Source organism: Vitis vinifera, chromosome 15 (assembly GCF_030704535.1).
Source record: "Vitis vinifera cultivar Pinot Noir 40024 chromosome 15, ASM3070453v1".
Classification (NCBI taxonomy): Eukaryota; Viridiplantae; Streptophyta; class Magnoliopsida; order Vitales; family Vitaceae; genus Vitis; species Vitis vinifera.
Window position 1 is genome coordinate 22,739,329 of NC_081819.1, and position 14,833 is coordinate 22,754,161.

General features: G+C 31.6%; 2 protein-coding genes across 2 annotated transcripts; one reads left to right on the forward strand and one right to left on the reverse strand.

Moving 5' to 3' along the window:
• Nucleotides 1-6,793: 6,793 nt before the first annotated feature.
• LOC100267106 (probable disease resistance protein At1g58390) lies at nucleotides 6,794-9,858 on the forward strand. Its single transcript, XM_010663479.3, has 2 exons — nucleotides 6,794-8,486; nucleotides 8,871-9,858. The coding sequence occupies exons 1-2, from the start codon at nucleotides 6,918-6,920 to the stop codon at nucleotides 9,726-9,728; spliced, it is 2,427 nt and encodes an 808-aa protein (XP_010661781.1). The 5' UTR covers nucleotides 6,794-6,917; the 3' UTR covers nucleotides 9,729-9,858.
• Nucleotides 9,859-11,131: 1,273 nt separating this feature from the next.
• On the reverse strand, nucleotides 11,132-13,915 carry LOC104881947 (putative disease resistance protein At1g50180). The gene has a single exon (XM_010663690.2). It carries the CDS (start codon nucleotides 13,913-13,915, stop codon nucleotides 11,132-11,134), a length of 2,784 nt encoding a protein of 927 aa, XP_010661992.2.
• Between the last annotated feature and the right edge of the window lie 918 nt (nucleotides 13,916-14,833).

The window sequence follows — 14,833 nt, forward strand, 5'->3', positions numbered from 1 at the left end:
ATTTTGTTTTTGTTTTTTTTTTTTTAAGTGAGAATTTCTCACTTTTGTGCTGCCCACTTGGATATTTTTATAATTTCTCATTTTTGTATGGAAATCTCTCTCAGACGATTTCTTACTTGGGTTTTTATTATTTTTTAAAGTGAGAATTCTCATATATATATTTTGTGGAAATCGTCTCTTTAAGAGATGATTTCTCACTTGATTTTATTTTATTATTATTATTTTAAAAATCGTCTCTTCAATAAATGATTTCTCACTTCTTAAATTTTTTATTTTTTATTTTTTAAAAAATCGTCTCTTGAAGAGATGATTTATTTCATATGTGAAAATCGTCTATTTTAAGGACGATTTCTCATTTCTTAAATTTTTTTGAAATTGTCTCTTTAAGAAAAATAGAACTTTAGAAATCATGTATTGGAAAGATAATTTTTTTATAATTTTTAAAAAAGTTTATAAAACGTATTTTAAAAAGATTATTTTTCACTTACAATTTATTTTCTCTTTTCTACTTGAACAAAACTACGAATAGATTTGAGAATTGTTTTTTAAAACTGTCGTACTCATGTCAAAAATCCCTGACACCCCACCCACCACCATAGATGCCATTGATTTTTCCTGTCTTCGTTCTATCTGTGAATGGGACTTCTTATCTTCAAGGGAGAATTATTGGATGGGGTTCTGTCTTCATTCTCTCTTTGAATGGGGCTTCATATCTTCAAGGGAGAATTATTGGATAGGGTTGGCTAGTGATCATTGCTGGGAAGGATAATTCTTGAGTTTAAATACTAAAATTATCCTTCAATTTAATTTTTTTTAAATTCGAAGTATTTAAAGAATTTCACTTAATTTGTCAATACATTTATAATATATGAACTCCATATTTATAATAATAATTTAAATTTAAATTTTAAATCAAAATTTTGGGTTTAACCCTTATAATTATTATATATGATGATAGTATAATTTATTATTTTAAAAAATATTTTCAAAATATCATTTATTGGGTGTGTGTGCGCTTTTTAATTTTTTTATTTGTATTCTAATTTTTAATTTTATTAAGAAAAAAAAAAGTGTCATAATTATACAATAAAAATGATGATTTTTTCATATATATATAAATAATTTTAAATTGATAAATTATGTTTTTTTATTAAATTTGAGAAAGATAAAATATTTAATTTTTTATTTGGATTATCTAAAAAGAATAAGAAAATGATGGAGAATGTTTAATATTATTTTTTATTTTTTATAATAAAATACTTTTAAAAAATTAAATTATTATTATTATTTTTCATATTGTTTTTTTTTTCCTTAATTTTCATATATAATTTTTTTTTCTCAATGCATCAAATGGATGATGTTAATACATTTGATATGTTAAATATTAATGAGGTAGAAAAAGTGATCTTCAAGATTATTACTTCTATTATAAAATATAGATATAACAAAAATATGTTATAATTACAATATAAATACATTTATAGTACAAGAAAACCTAATTGAGAAAATTTTGAAATTTTTTATAAAAGTGATCATACCATATTTCATAACATACATATATTATAAATCATTTATAAAACCAAATGAAATACTAATTTGAATTCATGAGACTTGTAATTTTATTTTTATATATAAAAATTAGTAAATAATTTCAACACATCAAATGAATATTGTTAATATACTGATACGATGTGTTAATACCGATATGATATGAATAAGTATTTTTAGAATTATTATTTTTATAATGAAATATAAGTATGACATAAATACATTATACTTACAATACAAATACATTATCATTACAATATATTACAACATAATTTAATTTTTTTTTTTAATTTTTAGGTGCTATATTATCAAATGAATATTTATATATTATTTAATTAATGAGTGCTCGTAAAAAATAATTATTCATTCTCTTATGATAACAAAGTTTTTAATTGTATGTTCTATAGATAAAATAATATAATAATTTTAGAATATGGTTTTTATTTACGAGATATTGGAAATTATTTTTTTTTACTAAGTTCTTTAAAAAAAATCAAATTTTATTTTAAAAAAAGAGAAAAAATAGTAATTTTTTACACGGTCTCTTCATTATTCAAAAGTGAATGATTTTGTGCCCAATATGGGTATGATACTCTTATCCCTCTTTCTTTTAGACATGAAAATTTTCATAAGTCAAAAAAAAGAGATTCAAATAAGAAATATTCAAAACAGAAAGAAGAACCATATTATAAGAAATCTAAACATAAGAAACATTCAAATAAAAAATATCAAAAACATCCCTCTAAAAATAAAGATAAAAGATGATATCAAATGTTTCAAATGTAGCAAAAAGAGGCATATAGCTCCCAATTGCAAAGTCAAAGAAATCACTTTTTAGTGTGTAATATATAACAAATAAAACAAAATGTATTTAATTCTAAAAAAATTTATAATATTAAATAAAAATAATATAATATTTTTAAAAATTATAAAATAATTTAAATTAAATAATTGAATTTTCTTTTATTTTCAATATATTCACATTTAAATATTATATATATTTTATTTAATAAGATTTAAAATATTAATACTTTTATGCTTATGATTTAATTTGATAATATTAAAAATATAAAATAATATTATTGATTTTTAATTTATTTATATATATTTTAAATTTCTTATAATTAATTTTAATTTTAATAATATATAAATTATATATTTATAATATTATCAATTCAATTAATTCAAAAACATATCTCATCACTAAACCATAAATCAATAATTTTTTCCATTCATGATCGTTTTAATAATGAAAACATTCATTTTTCCTTCTAGATTTCCATTGTTTCTTTCTCTTTTAATAATCGCATTGACTAGACCCTCATTTACTTTTTATATTATATTATATATCTATGAAACGTTTTTTTCTACCATCCTTCACTTTCTAATTTTCTATTATTACTATTTATTTATTTTGCTTTCTCTTCATCCAAGAAAACTCCATCCGTCCACATGAAATTGTTGGGAAAAAAAAGAACAAGGAGACCCATCCTTACTTTTTAGTTTTATTAACTTCTTCTGATTTTTCTTTCATTCGTTCACTTGCCGTGAGAAGGAAGGTAACTTTAAAGGACAATAATTTTCTTCAAAGGACAATAATTCATTAGGTGAACCCACATCACACAAAAAAAAATGAATGTCACATATAGGGTAGGCATCATTTATTTGCGTCTTCACCTAGGTCTTATTTTTTTATTTTTTTTATTATTCCTTTGAAGGACAATAATTCATTTGGTGAGCCCACATCTCACAGAGAAAACGAATGCCACAAGTAGGGTTGCTATCATTTATTTGTGTCTTCACTTAGGTCTTTTTTTTATTTTTTTATTTTTTTTTATACATGCCTAATTTTATTTTATTTTTCACTTTATGATTTTTTTCTCATTAATTTGTATTTTTATTTAAAAATTTACATTCAACTATATAAATGAAAATCAATGTCTCTATGTAGCATTTTCTTTAATAAAATAATACAAATGAAATACTAATTTGAATTCATGAAACTTGTAATTTTATTTTTATATATAAAAATTAGTAAATAATTTCAACACATCAAATGAATATTGTTAATATACTGATACGATGTGTTAATACCGATAGGGTATGAATAAGTATTTTCAGAATTATTACTTTTGTAATGAAATATAAGTACGACATAAATACATTATACTTACAATACAAATACACTATCGTTATAATATATTACAACATAATTTAATTTTTTTTTAATTTTTTACGTGTTATATTATCCAATGAATAGTTGTGTGTAATTCAATTGAATAGTTATATATTATTTAATTAATGAGTGCTCGTAAAAAATAATTATTCATTCTATTATGATAACAAAGTTTTTAATTGTATGTTCTATATATAAAATGATATAATAATTTTAGAATATGATTTTTATTTATGAGATATTAGAAATTACCTTTTTTTTACAAAGTTCTTTAAAAAAAATCAATTTTTATTTTAAAAAAAGAGAAAAAATAGTAATTTTTTAAACACTCTCTTCATTATTCAAAAGTGAATAGCAATTTTTTGGGCCTTGAGAAATGTACTGTTAATTACTTGTACTTATCATATGTGGATCCTACATCACTGACAATCTCAAATTTTTTAATAGATAATATAAAAAACATATTTAAGGATAAAATTATCCTCCAAAAATTCTTGCAATGAGTGACCCTTTAATTATCACATCCAACCCACCCTATCCCGTAATTCTCCCTATCTTCAGATACATTTTCCAGCAATCGGAAACCACTATGTTAAGATTGCATTAACAAGTTTTCTTTCCGAAGAGTAGCTCAAAAATGGCAGAAAGCACTGTTACCTTCTTTTTAGTTAGAGAAGTTGAGCAACTTGGTTTTACAGGAAGCTTCCATATTTGGGCAAGTAGAAGGCCATATAAAATTGCCTCGCAACGAGTTGGAGTGGATGCGCCTCTTCTTGGGCAAATAAACTTTAAATCAACCGCGACTTATTTTTAATTAATCTAAAAATTTTTAAAAATAATTTAAAATTAAAATAATAAAAAGTTTAATATAAAAATTTTTATGGATAAATATTGATCATAATGACTGTTATTTTTTTTTATAGATCCTTTTTTTTTTTTTTTTTTTTGGTTTTCTTATTAAACAAAAAGACTCCAAAATCAACAAGATTTAATGTTTAGATTAATAGTTCACAAATCTATTAATTTTAAAAGATACTCTTAAGAAATAATACAATTACTAGTAGAAATTTATAGAGTAAAATTGGTGCAAAGTAACTCTAAAAATTTATTTCTAACTAAAACTAATTTTTATTTTTAATAACAAGTGAATTAAATTAAATTAATATGCTATAAATTAAATTTTAAATTTTTTACAAAATCAAAATTAAGAAACAACTCATCTAAAGTTTTTATTTTTCTATTTTTTAAAAGGCATTTCTAAAACAACTTCCCAATACTCTTATTTTAAAAATATTAAAAAATATTTTTTATTTTTTAACTTAAAACCAAATTTTAAAACTAAGAATTAGAAAATCGAACGGACACAAAGCTTCAGCAGCATCAAATGATCAAATAGATGCTTAATACTTTCAAAAAATAAAATAAAATTTGTTGGGAATGGTTGAAGAGCGAGCTAAAGGCTTCTTTGGTAGCTCTTTTTAAGAATAACTTTATATTTGATAATTTTTTTTATTGAAAATAATATTTTTTTTATCATTTATTTTAAAAATAAGTTATTTTTATAACAAAGTTAAAGAGGTGAGTTTTAGAACAAAATTTGAACTATTTTTTAGATTTTTTTGTAAAGCATTCTAAAAACTAATTTAAATTATATAGTATTTTCACGAAAAACAAATAAAAAAATTATTGTTTATTTAAAATTTTAAGTAAAATTTATTCTTAAAATAATTAAAAACTATTCCTAAGAATAGTTTTTAATAAGTGTTTTCAAAATGTTGTTGACTTTGGTTGATTCAATTGATAAGTTTCGGTGTGGGTGTCACGTGATAAGGCTGATGCCAAGGGCCGATAGCAAGATGGCGCACGTGTTGATGGGCATCTGACACGTGGCTACAGCATCCTTCGTGCATGGCACACTTTGATTATATATATATATACAAAAAATTTTAAAGTAATTATAATACTTCATTGCAACTACAAATTAAATATTTCATCAGAACCATTACCCAATGTATTTATTGATTAAAGGCACATGATCAAAATTAATACCTAAATGAATTAATAAATTTTCTTCTTATAATAATAATAATAATAATAATAATAATAATAATAAAAGGGATGCAATTTTGATCAATCCATTGCTAGGCTTACTCTTCATGTTGAAGTCTTCTCCATAAAAAAAGAATTTAATAAGATCTAAAATTTTTAAAAATATTTAAATATTTAATTCTTCTTATTTAATATAAAAATATACTAAATTTTAAATAATGTTTATTAAACTTGAATTTCCTTTATATTTTCCATTCTTCTATGATTAAAGGTACATAAACTCTCTTGCACTTGTATTTTTCTTCATAACCAATATGGAGAAAAAAAAAGAATTATTTTATTGATAAAAGAGCTTTCTTTTCGGACTTTATTTTTTTTATCTTTTCTATTGATATTCATTCCCTAAGAGTTTGAACTGACCATTACTTGAAATAGGTTAAACATACTACCATATGCAAGATTTTGTTATACCGTTCAAGATTATTTTTTATTATCTACATCAATTATCTTCTCTCAAAATATTTCTTATTCTAATTCTTAATTTATATTTTAAGTAATGTTTTGCCTCTGATTTGTCATACTTTAATTTTTCATACAACTATATCATAAAACAATATTATTCCCTGATTTTTTTTAAAATTTTATTTAAGGTTTTTTTTTTTCTATATTTTTCCTTAGCATCAAATGATTGAATAATTCAAATTGAGTTGATTAGTTAATTTAGAATAACGATGAAAACATGCTATTTTATTTTCAATCATAGAATAGGATAGGGACCTATGCATCTTTACTTTCCATTGCCAGTTGGATCTTGGTCAAAAGCAAATCTTACCATGGGAAATTGTCCAAGGAAAGGCTAAAGGTTGAAACCCACCTTTACTTTTTATCTTTGAATTTTCTTGGCTCCCATTCATCCCTAAGGGAATCTTATCCTCAGACATGACATGACCCCACTAAAAGAACAAATAGAGTCTAATGGGCAATAATCTTCCCTCCTTTAGCTTTTGAATAAAAATCGTTTCTGGAAGACTATATTTGTGGGGTTGGATGAAATATTTAAAGGAATTGTTGGAACCCAATCACACACCCGGAACCGGAAGGAAGAAACCAGTCTCATTGTCACTGAGGAGAAATTGTGAAGAAAATGGCAGATACGGTTTCCATCTTTGTGGAGAAGTTGAGCAACTTGGTTTTACAAGAAGCCTTTCTGTTTGGACAAGTAGAAGAGCAGGTGAAGTTGCTGCGGGACGAGCTGAAATGGATGCGCCTCTTCTTGAAAGATGCGGATTCACAATCCTTGTGCAACGAAAAAATCAAGCTGTGGGTGGAGCAGATTAGGAACGTGACCCATGATGCTGAAGATGTCATCGATGAGTTTATCCTTGACATGGATCGCCGGCAGCTGAGACTCAACACCCTCAAGTTCCTCAAGTGCCTACCTACTTGCGTAGGATTTGCCGACAAGTTACCTTTCATCCACGAGCTCGACGGTCGTGTGAAAGAGATCAATATCAGGATTGAGAGGATTATGGCTAATAGATCCAAGTATGGCCTTGAAGCTCTAATGGCTTCCAACTCATCCAGTACTACTGATCAGGTTGTGGCGTACAAGGAGAAGTGGGCCCAAGTTGTCGAAGGGAGCGATGTAGTGGGGATTGAAGATGGCACCGAGGTGGTGACGCAGATGCTGACGAAGGGAGAGATGCGGAGAGCGGTAGTGTCCATCGTGGGGATGGGCGGCCTAGGCAAGACAACTCTTGCCAAGAAAGTTTATAATCATAGTGGTGTTAAGCGGCACTTTGATTGTATAGCTTGGGTTTGTGTCTCTCAAGAATTCAAGCCAAGGGAGCTTCTACTCAGCATCATCAGTTCTGTCATGTCCCTCAGCAATGAAGAAAAGAAAGAAATGAGAGAGGTCGAGCTAGGTGGGAAGCTTCGTGAATGCCTCAACGACAAGAAGTACCTGGTAGTCATGGATGATGTATGGAGTATTGAAGCTTGGAGTAGCTTGTGCTCCTATCTTCCTGAGTCTAGGAATGGCAGCAAAGTGCTGATGACCACCCGAAATAAAGAAATTGCTGCACAAGCCAATGGGCATGAAGTTGTTGGGCACACCGATTCGCAGGCTCTGGTCTATGAACTCCCGATTATGGATGATGATGAGAGTTGGGAGCTCTTTCTCAAGAAGACTTTTGGAGCGAGAGATAATACACATGTTCCTTCATCTAAAACATTGGAGGAATTGGGAAGGAAAATTGTGGCAAAATGTAATGGTTTGCCCCTTGCGATTGTGGTGTTAGGAGGCTTATTGTCGACGAAAGAGAGGACAGAACCATCATGGGAGAGAGTGCTTGAAAGTATAGATTGGCATCTGAATCGAGGCCCGGAGTCATGTTTTGGAATTCTGGCCTTAAGTTACAATGACTTGCCTTATTACTTGAAGTCATGTTTTCTTTACTGTGGTATTTTCCCAGAAGACTCTGAAATCAAGGCTAGTAAGTTGATTCACTTATGGATTGCTGAAGGTTTTGTTCAAAGAAGAGGCATAGAAAAGTTGGAAGACATTGCTGAAGATTATTTGTATGAACTGATCCACAGAAGCATGGTTCAGGTGGCTCGAAAGAAGGCAAATGGAAGAGTGATGTCTTGTCGCATACATGATCTCCTTCGGGACCTTGCTATTTCAGAGGCCAGAGATGCAAAACTTTTTGAGGTACATGAAAACATTGATTTCACCTTTCCTAATAGCATTCGTCGGTTAAGCATTCATCAACATCTCATCAAGAACAACATTTCTCAGCATTTGCATAATTCACTCAGATCTTTAATTTTCTTTACTGACCCTATTGAGAGAAAGGATTGGAGATCTATACAAAAGCACGTTAAATTGCTTGGTGTGTTGGATCTAGGGAGGATAGAGGAGGATTATATCCTCCCAAAGGAGATAGGAGAACTCATCCACTTGAAATTCTTATGCATAAAGGGATATTTTAATAGAGTAACGCTTCCATCATCCATTAAGAGACTTGTTAATCTGCAAAATCTCAATTTAGGATACAATGATTCCTACATACCTTGTACAATTTGGAAATTGCAGGAATTGAGACATCTAAATTGTTGTTATGGCGAGATGTCAAGTCAATTCAAATTAAATAAGTGCATGAATGGTTATTTGGGTGTGGAGCAACTCACCAATCTTCAAACATTAGCATTACCGGTAGGAAGTTGGTTGGAGGGGGATGGTTTAGGAAAACTTACCCAACTTAGGAAACTACGTTTAGTTGGACCGTTGGCTCCGTATTTGAAGAAGGGGTTTTTTGATTCTATTGCTGAATTGACAACTCTTCGGACCTTGTTTTTGGGGAATTGGCAGGTTGATAAGAAAAAGACATTATTAAATCGGGTTGGATTGAAGTGGCAGGAGAATGTTGTTGAAGAGAAAACATTGTTACCAGGACTCATGTCTTTCTCACGCCACACCTATCTCTATAAAGTGCACCTATATGGAAAGGTGGACAAGTTACCAGAGCAAACTGAATTCTACCCTCCCAACCTCCTCAAACTCACTTTGAGCAAATGTGAGCTAGAGGATGACCCAATGTTGATTCTAGAGAAGCTCCCAACCTTGAGAATTCTTGGATTATTGCGTGGCTCATATGTTGGAAAGAAAATGGTTTGTTCCTGTGGAGGATTTCTTCAACTCGAAAGCCTAGAACTGAATGGTTTAAATGAATTAGAAGAATTGACAGTTGAGGAAGGAGCAATGTGTAATCTGAGGACCCTACAGATTTTGTCTTGTGATAAAATGAAAAAATTTCCTCATGGATTGTTGCAGATGAAAAAACTTGAGAAATTGGGGCTGATCAGAACCAGCGGCAAATTAATTGAAGAGGTCCAGCAAACAGAGGGAGAGGAGTGGGATAGAATTCGTCTCATCACCTTCATAGACAAGTGAGATTAAGTTTTTTTTTGCTATGTATTCCAGCTTGTTTCTTTTTCTCATGTTCATTTCATTAGTTTGTTATGGAATAATCTTATGAATATTGAAAAGTAGCTTCTCAGGAAGTTAATCATTTTTATTTGTACATGTATTATTTGTTTTCTTTGTTAATCATCATTCACTCTTTATTTCAGTTGTCGAACAGCTAGGATCATTTTATTCCATTGACAAATCTAACATCAGATACTTCCAAAGGCCCCATGCCTAACCACAACATGATGGGAGGCCAAGAAGTTGTTTAATTAATCCCTCTATTTTCCCTATAATTGACAAGCAATTAACCTTGAAATTGGAAAATGAAACATAATTGCATGGAGAAAATGAAATATAATTTTAGTGGGAAATCCTTTTCCACTCAAAAGTTGAAGGCTGAATTGAATGGAGAAACTGGAACATAACTTTTTTGAAATATATCATAAGCTGTTAAGCTAGTTAAGAAGCTTTTACCCTTTTCATGTATAGTAAAATCTAGATGAATGAATCTAACTTGGAAGTTGGATCTGTGTACTACACTAATAATCTCACTAAATGTATAAGATAATAATGTTTTTAGATATCCTTAAGGGTTAAGAAAAATAAATTAATAATTGATAATAAAAACATAATACTCTATAAGTTGATAAATATTTATTTATCAATAAATTAATAAATTATTCATTAATAACTCCACTACCATAATAATTTTTCTTAGTCCCACGAATATTATTTTTTATGGGAGTTTTATTATAATAAACGAAAATTCTATAGTCCCACATGATAGAAAATAGTTTCATTGTATTTTAGCTAGCAATGAAATGAATCCCTTTCATTTTTTTCATGCAAAAATTTGTTAATTACTTATAAAATTATTAGTTTTAGCTTCTCTAGTGGAGGGATTAGTTATTTATATATTATACAATATTGAAGCATAGTTGTGATAGATATTTGGAATGAAAAAAACAAAAAAAGATAATTGGACTTTAATAGGCAATAAGCATTCTTGCCATTAATTAGAGGATGAGTGATTGTGATGAATGCTAAAATCATGGATATTTCGCATTATTTTTATTTTTTAGGATAAAGCATATAAGAGATCAATACCTATAAATTAAATATATGTTAGATAAACTTTATATAAAAAAAAAATCATACAAATTAAAAAGGAAAGCCAATATCAAAATACTGGGATGAGATATTAGTCTATATAAGTTGTTGTGCTCCTATATTTATTTGGAGGGGATCGTATTTATTTCACATGTTTACCTCAATTTAATGTTACATGTAAAACCCCTGCAGATCGGCATTTTCATAAAAATTTCAGGGAAAAAAAAAATCAGATACATACAAATATTATCATGAACTTGTACACGAGGAGAGAATCAGTGAAAGCCAATGTCATCAAGGAGGATGATGCTGGTGTTATCCGAAATTGGGTGTGTCTGGGAGGTGATAAGACGGATCCTATTCCAATCTTCTCCTTGTGTCTGGAAAACCTCTTTCAACAATTCATTGGAGCAATGGAGGAGGTTCAGTTCCTGCAGGTTTCTTAGCCCTAACAGCCCATCAGGAAACTTCTTCATTTTCCAGAACCACTCCATCTGTAAAGTCCTCAGCTTAGGCATTGCCCCTTCCTCTACAGTGAGGTCCTCCAGATTGGACAGATGCTCCATATGCAGGAACTCAAGTTGGTGGAATCTTCCCTCCGAGCAATTCATTTTCTTTCCTACATACGAGTTCCAGAGTAATTTGAGAATCCTCAAGTTTGGGAGCTCCCCTAGAATCGACATTGGATCTTGTTCCAACTCAGTCTCCCACAGCTTGAGTTGCAGGAGGTTTGGAGGGTAGAACCCAGTATCTACTGGTAATTTCTCGAGCCTTCCTCCTAAAACCAATTTTTGGAGACGGGTGTGGTGTGAGAAAGACATGAAACCAGAGACTATTGTTTTCCTTTTAGAAGAAAAGTTTATGAGCTTCAGGTTTTCTAGTGCTGTCAATTGGGCTATAGATTTGAAAAACCCCTCCTTCAAATAAGGAGTCAAGCCTCCCATTATCTTGAGCTGCCTGAGCTGGGTCAGTTGCCCTAAGCCATCACCCTCCAACCATTCGCCCCCTTGTAAAGCTAATGTTTGAAGGTTAGTCAATTGATGGACACCCAAATCACCATTAATGAAGAACCTCTCTGTAAATGACTTCCTTGAAACTATCCCACCAGGACAATTTAAATGTCTCAATTGATGTAGTTTCCAGATTTTGCAAGGAAGACATAGAAGATTGCCGTCTAAGTCGAGAGTCTGCAAATTAACGAGCCTAACAATGGGTGTTGGAAGCCTTATTCTATTCCCAGCCCCCCTTAAACACATATATTTCAAGTTTATGAGTTCTCCTACTTTTCTTGGGAGCGTGTAAATATTCTGATACTGGCACACTCCTAAATCCAACACCTGAAGTAATTTGATGTGTTCTTGCAAATATGTCCAACTGTTTTCTTGCAAGGGTTCAGACAAAAAAATCAATGACCGGAGGCGTGAGTTATGCAAATGCTGAGATATATTTTTCTTAATAAGACTCTGTTGAATGCTAAGCCGATGAGAGCTAATAGGATATCTAACATCAATGTTTTCATGTACCTCAAAAAGTTTGGCGTCTTTGGCCTCTGAAATGGCGAGGTCTCGAAGGAAATCATGCATGCGGCAAGATTTCACTCTTCCATCTAGCCTGTCCCTCTTATCCACTTGAATCATGTTTCTTTGGATGAGCTCGTATAAGTAGTTCTCGGCCAGGTCTTCCAGTGTTTCTGCTCCCCTAGTTTGTACGAATCCTTCAGCAATCCACAGCCGGATCAATTCACTTGATTTGACTATTGAGTTTTCTGGGAAAATACCGCAATACAGAAAGCACGACTTTAAGTAATTGGGCAAGTCATTATAACTTAAAGCGAGAATTCCCAAACATGAGTTGGGACCTTGACTCAAATGCCAATCTTTGCTATGAAGTACCTTTTGCCATGAGAATTGGGTCTTCTCTTTCATTGATAGAAGGCCTCCCAACATCACAGTAGCAAGGGGTAGGCCTTTGCATTTTGCTACAATCTCCTTCCCTAATTTCTCCAACCCTTGAGGCCAAACCAAGGTGCTGCTTCCCATCTTCCTGAGAAAAAGCTCCTCACTCTCCATTTCATTCAAAGGATGGAGTTCATGGAGATGTGAATTGGCATGCAAAGCAACTTCTTTGTTTCGTGCTGTAATTAGCACTCTACTTCCATATCCCTCTATTGGGAGATAAACATTTAAACCCTTCCAAACTTGTGTGCACCAAATATCATCCATGACTATCAAATACTTTTTGGTGCTCAGGAAATTACGAAGTTCGATCCCCACCGCGGCTTCACTATCTAATTCTGTCATGATTCTTTTATCATTCGTCACACAATTCAGAATTTCGAATAAAAGATCTCGGGTTCTATACTCTTGAGAAACATAAACCCAAGCATCACAATCAAAATGCTGTTTCACATCATTGTAGACTTTCTTAGCTAGAGTCGTCTTGCCAAGGCCACCCATGCCCACTATAGACACCACTACTCTCCGCGTTTCTGTTGTCTCTCCAGCCTCAACAAGCAATTCCTTTACAGATTTCACATCTGTTTCGAACCCCACCACATCAATTTCTTCAACAACGGGGAGCGTTTTCTCCTTACATGGCACTTCATTGGAGGAGCTCCAAGCTTTAGAAGTGCTGGGATTTTCAATGCCGTACCTTTTTTTATTGGCCAAGATCTTCTCGATGGTGATATTGATCTCGGTTATACGATCGTTGAGCTCGTGGATAAATGGTAGCTTGTCAGCGACGCTAACACATGAAGGTAAGAATCTGAGGAACTTGAGTCTATGGAGTCTCTGCTGGCGCTTGTGTTCCACCTTGAACATGAATTCATCGAGGACATCTTCGGCATCATGAGCTGCATCTCTGATCTGATTCACCCAGAGCTTGAGCCGTTTATCGTATCTGCGTCTTGCATCAGTATATTCCAGGAAGAGGCGCATCCACTCCAGCTCGTTACGCAGCAGCCTCACCTGCCCTTCTACCTCTCCAAATAGAGAAGCTTCTTGTGAAGCCAAGTTGCGCAACTTCTCTAGAAAAGAGGCCACACTGCTTTCTGCCATTTTCTTTTGTTTCAACACAATGAGGCTGGGTTTGTTTCAACTTTCAAAACATCTCATCATAAGTCTTTTTTTTTTTTTAATTAAGTGTTGAGATATTATGATATATTCTAGGAAAATAGTTGCTATTGTTTAGGATTGTTTCCTAAATGTTGAGATATTATGATATATTCTAGGAGCTATTGTTTAGGATTGTTTCCTAAACTCACGACATTGTTTAGGAATGTTTTCTAAACTCACGGTTTTCCCTTCATTAGGTTTGCTTGATGTACTATATATTTACATGGATGAATATCAATTAGGGTTAAGCTTTGACCCTTTAATCACACTTTACATGGTATCAGAGCACTGACATACACACACAATAAAACAATGGCCGGCGACGATGAACAACCACCATTGCCGCCACCTAAAAGGGAGATGAATTCACCTTTTTTTCTCGACACAGGAGACCGACCAGGCGACTTCATCACTCCCACTCGCTTACGCGGTGACAATTACGATGATTGGGCTTCCGATATTCAGTTGGCATTGGAGGCACGCCGCAAGTTCGAATTTTTGGAAGGCACTATCACCGGACCACAACCTCCATATACCCAATTTGATTGGAACACCGTCAATGCAATGTTGGTCTCTTGGATTACAAACACAATCGATCCCGAGGTAAAGAGTACCCTATCTAAATTTCGTGATGCAAAACGCTTATGGGAGCATCTTAAGCAACGATATGCTATGGTTAATGGCCCAAGAATTCAACAGTTAAAGACTTCAGTTGCTAAGTGTGAGCAATCGAAATCTATGTCTGTTACAACTTACTATGGCAAATTGAATGTATTATGGGAGGAATTATTTAAGCATGAACCGCTAATTTCTTGCACTTGTTGTTCGTCTTGTACTGCCGCATCATTGCACCAAGCAAGA